Raw genomic sequence first — 11195 nt, forward strand, 5'->3', positions numbered from 1 at the left:
TCTTCCTCCCCCTTTCCCTTCCCTTCCCTCCTCCTCCCCTCTTCCTTCTTCTTCTTTTTCTTCTTCCTCCTCTTCCTCCTTTTTTCTCTTTCTCCTTCCTTCTCCTCCTCCTCTTCATCCTCCTCCTCATCCTCCTCTCTCATCCTTGTCCTCCCTCCTCCTCCTCTTCCTCTTTGACTGTGTTTGCAGCTTGCCAAACTGACTTTTATGGACCAGATTGCAAACTAAGGTGTAAATGCACCAACGGGGGAACCTGTGATCGATTCAAAGGATGCCTGTGCCCTCCTAACAGGCGTGGCCTACAATGTGAGAAAGAAGGTAAAGCAAGGTAACACTGTAACCAAAAGCTTTCTTCCAGGGTAATAAAGTCAATAGACCTTGCCGGTATAACCTTTCTGCCCAAGGGGCAAGAGAACTCTGAAGCTCTTCCTGATACCTCACCATCCTTGTAGGTAGGAAGATTCCTTATCCTGGGGTTGCAGACTGTAGCACTCCGATTACTCTTCCTGGATCTCCATAATTGCCCACCCTATTCCCTTCAGTGTTCCTACGTAAGAATTTTGGTGTTCAGGGAAGTAAATCAGTCAGGCATCCAGCCAAAGATCGCAGAGAATCAAATTAAGTCTGATTTTTCCTAAAGTTTCACAAAGCACCATATTCCACCCCATCATATCACCCACCATCACAAGTGAGAGAACAAACCATAAAAGAGAGAAATAATGAAATGACCCTTCATTGGTCCAGGTTGTTTATTTGCCTTTAATTCTTTGGGTGACTGGGGCCTTGAGGAAAATATACGTCATTATTTTGTCATTTGTTTTTCCCCTAATGAAACTCTTTTAAATCTATGTCTTCCTTAAACCTACAGACGAGTTATTAATTTTTTACTCTGCACTTGTAGAGGATGTCCCTAAAGTCTGGACACAGTCAATCTCATTAACTATGCATATGTTCAAGAAATGAAATGAATGAAATTTTCACAACATTTTATTTAATTGGCATAATGAGATTTCATAGGAAGATATAGGAGACACATAGGAAATCTCATTAATTGGTTAAATTGATCTCATTAATATGGAAAATAGTCCCTAATAGCTAATGAAAGCTTTTATTCCATATAAATTGCCATGACTAAAATTTATGCTAATTAAATAAAATGTTGTTGAAAATTTCATTCATTTCATTTCTTGAAAATGTGCATAGTTAATGAGATTTCCTGTGTCCAGACTTTAGGGACCTCATAGAATAAACACTGATTAACGTTTCTAAATTGAGATTCTTTTTAGTTAGGAGGACATTGTAGGCCTCCTCTCCACTAGTCACAAAAAATGGTCACCTATGGTCACGTCAGTCAGTCAACAAATATTTATTAAGTTCCACTGTGTTCTAAGCATGTATTAAGCAGTGGGTATATGAGACAAGACAAAATATAGTTCTTTTCCTCAAGGAGCTCTCAATTCTGTTCAACTCAGAAATCTTAATTAAGAAATAAAGATCAAGAATATAATTTCTTAAATAAGAAGAGTCTACTAGTGTCAAACATTGAACTAGGTACCAGGCATACAAAAAAAGAAATTAAAGTCTTTGAACTCCTTTGAGTTTATATTCTACTGGGGAATGGAGGAAGATGGAATACAACATGTAAACCAATAAAGAAATACAAAGTGGGGGTGGCTAGGTGGCTCAGTGAATAGAGAACTGGCTTTGGAGTCGGGAGGACCCGAGTTCAAACCCGCCTCAGACACTTAACACTTACTACCTGTGTGACCTTGGGCAAGTCACTTAACCCCAACAGTCCCTCCAAAAAGCAAAAAAAAATTAAATATAAAGTAAATAACAAAGTAATTTTGACAAGGTGGAAGAAGATAATAAAGGACTTTGAAAGCCAAAGGAGTTTTTACATTTTTCTAGAGGCAATAAGGAACTACTGGCCTGCTATTTAGGACTATCACTTTGGCAGCCATGTAGAAAATCGATGTCAAAGATGAAGAAGGGAGACCAAACAGGCAACTATGGCAGTAGTCCAGACAAGAAATGATGGGAGCCTGACAGCCAGGGTGGTGGCCATGTGAGTGCATAGAAGGAGACAGATGGGAGAGATACAATGGATGCAGAACTGATAACACAGCAATTGATGAGATATGGGAGGCATTTGAGGTTGTGAACTTGAATGACTAGAAAGATAGTGACCTAAAAAGAAATAGGGAAGCTAGTCATTTCCATCCTGCCCAATACCCTTCAGCAACATCCTATCCTATGTCTCTGAAACATTAGGATAGTTCCACTTTGGGGGCACATTCCTCTACAGTTCTGCTTAGCACCGGAACATTTCCAAGGATGCAAAACAACACATTGTTAGCATTTGGTTTCCTAGGTCTCTATAATAGAGGAGAGGGACAACATTTTATAATGTCAAATCCTCCTCATACATACTTGGCCTCTAAGCGTATCAGACCTCTAAAACTGTAAGTTACACATAAAATGTTGTCCTGTTTTTGTGCAAAGAGTTTCAATGCCAAGAGTCCACACAGATGAAGTTATAGGTCCTGACCAAAAAATAACAAAAGCAGCAGTAATTTTGGGACTTAAAAAGTTCATGTAGATTCTTAATGTATGCTAAGGAAAGATAGACAGTGAAGACACTGAAGCTTTACTCTGGAGAGCACAGTGAACCAATGGATAAAGGCTCTACCTACAAATACCTCCTTTGAGTAGAAAGACATCAAGGAGAATGTTGTAGCTGAATATGGCGAGACTTATTTTTCATTCTGAAATCAAAGCTGAGTTGGAAGAATGAATGAAATATGTTGAATCACGTGGTAGTATGGATCAAGGACTGCTATACTAGACTATCCCTTCCCTCACGAAGCTTACATCCTAATAGAGGAGACAACAGCTCTGGGGGATGGTGACTAGGGGAGGAAATTTTGGTCTTTGAAGTGACAGAGATGGTGGGTGCAGCAATAGGGTAGTCTTTTAGCACAATCTGTGCAAAAGTAATGGTGATAGTGATGTAATGGCACTCTCAGAAGAGATAGAGGCAGCAGGGTGGAAAAGGCCCGGGATGAACATGACTATTCACGATTCTAGGGAGTACGGAGGCTAGTGACAGCTTTCCCCTCAATTGGTCATGTTTGGAGGGTGAAGCAATAGCAGTCCTAGGAAGGTAAGACCACATTCAAAGTCTCCTCCATTAGCTTGAGAACTCCCTGAGAGCAGGAAATAGCTTTTGACTTTTTTTCATCCTCAGCACTTAGCATAGTGCCTGGCATATAATAATTAGGGGGTTTTTTTGCTTTTTTTTTTGGAGAGGGGAAATTAGGGCAATTGGGGTTAAGTGACTTGCCCAAGGTCACACAGCTAATTTTTTTGTGTCAAGTGTCTGAAGCCAGATTTGAACTCAGGTCCTCCTGACTCCAGGGCCTGTTCACTGCGCCACCTAGCCGCCCCGGAATAATTAGTTTTTAATAAATGTTTATTGACTAACTGACTTATGCAATACCAGTCTTTGGATGCTAACACCTTCACAACTGTTAAATGGACCACAGCACTCTTGGAAAGTATCTTAACAAAACCATATGAGATATTAACAAATTACAGGGTCTATCATCCTAAGGTAGTTATAGAAACAATAACTTGCCAAAAAAGAGGAAGATGATTGATAGACATTTTTAGGACATGTAATAAATGGGTCCAAAACTTACAGAAATACTCTTGAAATAAGCAAATATCACTTCGCCAATCGATAGTCAAGGTTGATAACAGGCACACAACATTGGATTTGTCAAATATAACCTAAGGAGGCTTACCTCCAGATAATGCCTATGAAATGACAGACATTCAAGAGAATTCTCAAAAGACTGTCAATGGTTATCATCTGCATGAACTTAGCAAACAATATATTAACAAAGAAGCACTGAGTCATGATTGAGACATGCAGACTTTTTTTTTGGACATAGCATTTGGGATGGTGACTCAAGATCAGCTTATTGTCACCATATTACAGAAGGGTTGTCTTAAAGAAGCCAGACTTAATGATCAGTGTAGATTATGCAGGAAAATTTTGGAGACAGTTCAACACACTTCTGCAGGCTAAAAAATTTAGCATCTACCAAATACCTAAGAAGGTATAACCTTAAATTTTTAAATTATATACAAGAAGTTTGCTGTTTTGTAGATGGATAGATGATGACAAATCCCCATGCTACAAATACAGACCCAAAAATATCCCAGACAACTCAGCCAACTCAAATTGGACCATTATCGTAGACTGACCACGAGATTCTTGATACAACATTGATGCATAAAAGCAACATGGACAGATGATAGATAATAGAAATAGATAGATGTCACCATCACAAATCCTCATAATCTCCAAGCCACATGGAATGAAAAGCTTTCAAAGTATAAAGACTTACTTGAGATCTAAATCAAGTGGGACTAGGATGCGGTGCATTTTATGCTTATTGTCCTGTCTGCTAATGGAGTTGTTCCAATGATGCTTTCAACGAACCCACAAAAGATGACCTTGCAGACTAATACTTTCATTCATCTATAAAAAGCAGTTGTTTTATCCTCCTTTGCAGTGGTCTACAGAATGTTTATACAGAGGGATAGAAGCAGGAGAGTAGTACTTATCCTGGGACTATTTCTTTCTAAATTTCACCAAAAGAGAAAAGAAAAAGAGCTAATAATAATGTGTCCTATCTAAGATTTTCCTCCCTACAAGATTTTTTTTTTTAAGCAATCGGGGTTAAGTAACTTGCTCAAGGTTACATGGCCAGTTATTTCTGGGTGTGGTGCTGAGTGTCTGAGCCCGGGATTCGATCTCCAGGTCTTCTCAACACTGGAGCCGGTGCTCTTACTCGCTGTGCTACCTGGCCGCCCCCCTACAAGATTTTCAACCAAGTAAGCATCTAAGTTATACATGCCTTTGTTCTAACTGTAAAATGAACCCAATGACTTAAAAAAATTAAACGTGTTCTCTAAAAAAGGTGCCAATATTTACAGTTTAGCATTTGATTAGGAATTATGGAGTTTGTAGTTTTTTTTAACTATTTTCTTCTTCATTGAAACTTTGAATCTCTTCATGAATATTAGACTTTTTTGTTTTTTTTTTACAGTCATCCTTATCCATTACCTATGTATAACTCATAATATCCAGCATAGTTTTCACAAAAAAGAAACTGATTTTACTAATATTAATTCTAACAAAACTATCCCTTATTTTATCCCCTCATTAAATAACTGGGAGAAATGATGACTGATGTCTTAATCTTCATTTTTAGGGCAAGAGGAAGGAGTTCTGTTACAAGGTCTAAATGTTATCTAAGGAAAATTTGGGGGAAGAGATGTCAACTCTATTCCACAAATGTTTCTACTATGTACAAGGCAAATTTCTGCATAGTTCTTATGATATGTCCAACACATTTCCACATAGTTCCTATTAGGTTCCAGGCACTGGGATAAGAGTTGGGGCTACAAAGGCAGAACTGAAATAGTTGCTGACCTTGAGTAACTTCCATTCTACTTGCTGCATTTATGCATAAATATTACCCTAAAACCAGGTTTCACAGCAGCTTTCCTTTTGTCTTCAGGTCCTCCAAGGGTGACTCCTCAAATAGAAGATTTGCCTGACCACATGGAAGTAAACAGTGGCAAATTCAACCCTATCTGCAAAGCCTCTGGCCACCCACTTCCTGATGCTGAAGAAATGACCCTGGTGAAACCAGATGGAACTGTTCTGCAAGTAAGATACAATAATACCAGTATTATTTTTATTATCTGGCATGGTCAAGTGCTTTTATTATGCTAGCTTTCCTGAAGAAATTATTTAAAAATAGATTTTTGATAACTTTTGCTTTTTTATTGCCTAGTTTTCCCTAATACCAGGGTTGAACTCAGGTTTGAATCCGAAGACCAGTACTCTTTTCACTAAACCTTGTTTCCTCTCATAATCAATGAATTTAGAGTCGATTTTTTATTTCTCCAATTTAGGAGACAGGAGTCTCTGAGTATCACCTGAAAATATCATTCCAGTTCAGGCATGAAATTTAGACAATAACTTACACATGAAATAGTTACATTCTTTTTTTGTTCCCTATTGCAGCATTGCCCAATAAAATGCTTTTAGACTATGTTCAAGTTCCCTTTACTGTAGATCTCCTTTGCTAGAAAGAAATGAATTGTCTTCCCATTGACCATTCCTAACATTGGTGGGTATCAAAAGTTACTCAGAATTTCTCTTTCTCTAAGATGATCCTCAGAAAGATTTAGAAAAGATATCTTTGGAGACAGTAAAGAAAAAAAAGTATGCATCACTCTTTCAGAGATGGTTAAAATTTAGCTTGGTCTGGAAGCAAATGGATATTATCATCCGTTCAAAGTGTCTTTCTTTAAAAAAATTATATGTTTTGCTGCTACAGAATCTTCATTTCTGAGTATATCCCTTCCTCCTCCTTCTGACCAAGTAGCCATACTTGTAACAGAAAATTAAAAAGACAAAAGGACAAAGAACCAGTTCAAACGAACATATCAACCAACTATAACAGTATCTGCAATATTTCACATGCATAGTCCCTCACTTTTGCAAAGAAGGAAGGGACATTTTCTCAATTCTCCAGGGCCAAAACTGGCTATTAGAAATCCAGAGCATTCAGTTTCATTTTGTGTTATTTTAAAATTTTCCATTCTTATAATAACTGTGTATGTTTTCTTGATTCTGTTTACTTCACTCTCCATTCATGCATGTGAATTCTATAACTCCCTGAATTTTTCATATTTGTTATTTCTTATGACACAGTAATACTCGATTACTTCAATGCATCATTTGTTTACCCATTATTGATAAACATCTACTTCGTTTCTAATTGGAAGTGTCATTCTTGGAGTCTATAGTGACTACAGGTGCATCAGCTGTAACTAGTTAGAGTCAAAATAACCTATTAATCAGCTGGAGATTCACTACCTTGCTGGTAGCCCCTATAGTCATCTGCTCTCACTATTTCATCAAAACTTCCAGCAGAGATGCATTGGAATAGGCCTCCACAGACCACACTGAGTCATTAGTCAGCCTCAGCCACCTCTACATTTTCCTGAAGAGCAATTGTTATTATTATTGGGGGTCTAAAAGTTAACTCTACCCCCTTATTCTGCAGAGAGACTACCAAAGCGCATCCTCTTGTCTCTCCTCCTAAATAGAGCAAATATGAAATCAGGAGTGAACATTGTGCAATCTAAGTGATGTATATGAATTCAAATTCTGCATCAGATCCTTCCAGCTGTATGACCCTGAGACAGTCACTCAACCTCCTTCAGCCTGAGTTTCCTCTTCTATAATGTAAAGATAATAATAGCACGTACTACCCAGGGTTGTTGTAAAGATTGAAGTTATATTTTTATAAAGTGCTTTGTAAACCTTAAGTTGCTACATATATGTTTATTATTTTTAACCGCATGATAGCAGTTACCCTCCTGGAATCTCATTTTCTCCATCTATAAAATGTAAAAATATGTTGAAAGGAAAAGCCATAGCATTTAACTTCACATGATTATTGTGAGGATAAGATCATGTATACAAAATGTTTTGCAAAGTCTAAAGAACTATAGGAATTTTAGCCATTATTTTCCCTCATCCTCAAAGTTAATATGGTACAATCAAATGTCTCCCAAATAAAGGCATATTTTTTTTCCAATAATAATATTAGAGTGGACAGACTAAGGGAGACTTCACACAATATCAACTTTAATTATAGCTAAAACTTGAAAAATAATCAATAGTGAAGCCCCATACTGTCTTTAACTTTTTCCTCATTAGAACACTTATTCCTGAATAAGAAAAGAAGGCTGTAGATGTGTGTGCTCTTGCGATACCAACTCTCTTTGCATATCTTTGTTTTCTTGGGTTTGTTCATTTTAGCCTAAATCCTTTGTACGAAATAATCGATCAGAAGCTGAATTCAGTATCCATCGGATTGTACCCCCTGACTCAGGTGTTTGGGTCTGCAGTGTGAACACAGTGGCTGGAATGGTGGAAAAATCTTTCAACATTTCTGTTAAAGGTAAACCTCACTTTCTTGAGGCAAAAGATGTCTTCTTCAAACCACAATGGCATCTTAGTTTATGAATTCTTAGTAACATAGGGTCCACAAACTTGTTTTCCTGAAAAAAAGCTGGATAAATATTTCGATATGATAGGTTTTCTTTGTAATTTTATGTTTTTTATTTCATACATTTAAACGCATTATTCTGAGAGGAATTCTATAGGCTTCTCTAAGGGCCCCAAGACACACAAATAGGATAAGAACCTTTGATCTAGTTAAAGTGCTGGAAATATTATAATAGAATTATCATCTGCGCAAGAGTGGATAAGAAGGAGATATTTCAATATATGGAGAGAATTTCATGTTGTGATGTGTTCATTATGTTACAGACCATGAAGTTTTGACTTTTTACCCATTAGATATGAAGGCAGAAGGTTGTTAAAGGGTTTCACCATAAATCTGACTTTACCATGCAAGGATGTTGTAACTTCTTAGCTTGTAATAAGTTTTGAAAATCTTTTGTGTAAGCCCTAACTAGGCAACCATTCATTATGTTTTATCATGTTGCACAAATAACAAACATAATTTTGCAGAAATTCAGAAAATTTTGGTAGCTACTATGCTATGCTAGAAATGTCAGGATTTTTTCTCATGAAGGTCAGATCAAAATATTTCAAATGGATATATGCATTTGTCTGGTGGGAGTGGAGGGGCTGGTAAGTGATATGACTAGATGAAAGCTAAAAGGGACCTGTTATTTAGCCCAACTCACTCATTTTATAGATAATAACGCTGAGATCCCAACATGATTTGTATCTAACCTAACATTATTTATTTAGAAATTCTTTGGGACAAGTTTAGAATTCATTCCATAATGGAATACAGGACTGCATTCATAGTTATCTTTTTATTAAGTCAAGGACTGTATTGGGATGGTGTAGCAGCAAGCACCCCAAGCACGTCCTCAGGGTTTGCAGCTACCACAAGTTCTTGGATCTGCTTTGATAAAGGAAAGCAACTCAAAATGGGTTAACAAGCTTACTTTAATCAGTCAGACATATATCATTTACCTTGTTCAGGGGAAAAAGGTCGGCACCCCAAACTTCAAAATATACAGACAGAATTATCAAGACATTAACAGATCAAGTAGACAGCTTTCCAAACTGTCCAACCATTACATCCATACCCAGTCAACATCTGGGTTTCCACATCTGGGTTTTTCAAAGCCAGGGGACTCTCAACAACGGCTTCCCAGAATTCAGATCAAATCACAGAACACTTCTCAAAGTGAGTCCCAAAACAAAGCTACACATCAGGGCTTATATAGCCTTCTCCTGGCTCAGAGAATGTAACAACCTTATTGACCCACTGGCCAATCAAAAAGTATCTACTGAAAAACAAGCTTCCCACCCCAGGCTTCAGGTGCACTTTAGCCTAGGGGCAGGGAAGATCTTCTAAATTTGCATTTCCATTACAGATGGGTGCATCTTTATAAGTGAATTTGGATTCTGTTGCCAAACTAGTAAAAGTCAAGGAACTATTAATGTTCTTTTGAATGTTTTCTGAGCCCTCTATTTTATTCAACAGAAAGTTTGGCAGTTCAAAATAATTTCTCATTTTGTGCAACTTTCAGGAAAAGAGAAAATAGTTTGAAGACAAATCAGCTTATCTAAGTTTCTAGAAAGTCCATAGTCCTTGGTAAATAAACAGCAATACATCAAAAACAAGCCAATTTGGGGCCAATTTTTAGCTCCAGGATTTTATTCTCCTTGACAAGATTCCTCATTCAATTTATCAGCAGCATCTATGACTCAGTGTTTAGAGTTTTAGTTTGGCATCAGAAAGACCTATTCAAACCTGCCTCAAACCCTTAGCAAAATGACTCTGGGCAAGTATGCTTGGTTGATTACAAAGGTCACTCAGAGAGAGCATAATAGGATTTCAGTCTAGATTTAAAATTAGAGAAGTAAGACATCATTTAGTAAACTCCCTTATTTTTTCAGACTAGGAAATAGACCTCAAGAGATTATGTGACTCATCCAAGGTTAAGTAAGTAATAAGTGGCAGAACTAGGATGTGAACTCTGGGCTTCTGACTCCAAATCCAGCTTTGGATGGCATGGCATTCATCCTTCCATTCAAGTCTTACTAAGATGCTTCCCAATAGTATATAAATGAACTGGGATATGCCAGGGAAACACTCAGACAAATCCTACGCCAAACAAAAAAGATTTGAGAATGGGTCTGACCAGTGGACTCTGGCTTTTTCCAAGGACCAGTCAGGCTGAGTTCTCAGAGGCCAGAAAGTTGGTTACCAGGTGCTGAATTTTAGGGGTCATTCCAATTCATGAAACTGTTACCTACAACCTGGCAATGTTATGATATGGTCCCTATCAATGGATTTAGCATCCACACTGAGAAAAATCACCATCTTTAGAAATATTGAGTCACTTAGTAACCTAAGGTTGATTTTTATCTTCCTAAGAAGAAAATGTGTAAGAATCTGATGGAGAGGAGGCCAGTGTTGGCTGATAAATGTAAGCCTTTCATTCATTTAATTACATATGCGAAATTTAAATACAGCTGATCTTGTTCACTGGTAGTGATCCTTCATGAAAGAAGAGAACTTCAGTTTAAAAGAACCAGATGTTTTGATTACCAGACCAAAGCAACCAGTGGAGAAAGGTCAACATGACTATAATTACATTATTATGCTGCTTCCCTGTTTAGAGAAATTAAGCCAGTCAATCACTTGTATGCACCTGTGTTCATCTGCTCAGTTACCACATGTAAATGGTTCTTGCCCAAATTTGAATCTGACAGACCTGATTTTGATTCATTGATGACAGTCGATAGCCTTGGTAAATTCTCTACATTTTCATTTCATAGAGGAATGAAAGGGGAGAAATGAGTGTGTCAAATTGAATATGAACACGGAAAGAAGGAGAAATGTTGATTGACAAACATTTGAAAATTCTTTAAAATATGAAAGACTGGCCATCTCATGAGTACAAAGGGTTGGGCTATTGGGTCATTCTAAAATAGCCTTCTATGTGTTTCTGGAAAAAAAAAGGACAGAATTATTTTTTTTAACACAGCAAATATTTCTTAAGATATTCTGTTTAAAGAATAAAATAGGAGTAGCAGCTGGATC

General features: G+C 37.3%; 1 protein-coding gene across 1 annotated transcript in view; it reads left to right on the forward strand.

Annotated features, from left to right (window-relative positions):
• The window catches only part of TEK (TEK receptor tyrosine kinase), a 124205-nt gene that overhangs the window by 57827 nt on the left and 55183 nt on the right, over positions 1-11195 (forward strand). The window contains exons 7-12 of the mRNA XM_069090447.1: positions 190-318; positions 5598-5749; positions 7919-8106; positions 8931-8979; positions 10051-10072; positions 10321-10359. Of these exons, the coding sequence (XP_068946548.1) occupies positions 190-318; positions 5598-5749; positions 7919-8106; positions 8931-8979; positions 10051-10072; positions 10321-10359 (579 nt within the window). The remainder of the gene's footprint in view (positions 1-189; positions 319-5597; positions 5750-7918; positions 8107-8930; positions 8980-10050; positions 10073-10320; positions 10360-11195) is intronic.

This window comes from Petaurus breviceps, unplaced genomic scaffold (assembly GCF_028583685.1).
Source record: "Petaurus breviceps papuanus isolate PSGF00001 unplaced genomic scaffold, PetGlider_PUasm1.0 125, whole genome shotgun sequence".
NCBI lineage: Eukaryota > Metazoa > Chordata > Mammalia > Diprotodontia > Petauridae > Petaurus > Petaurus breviceps.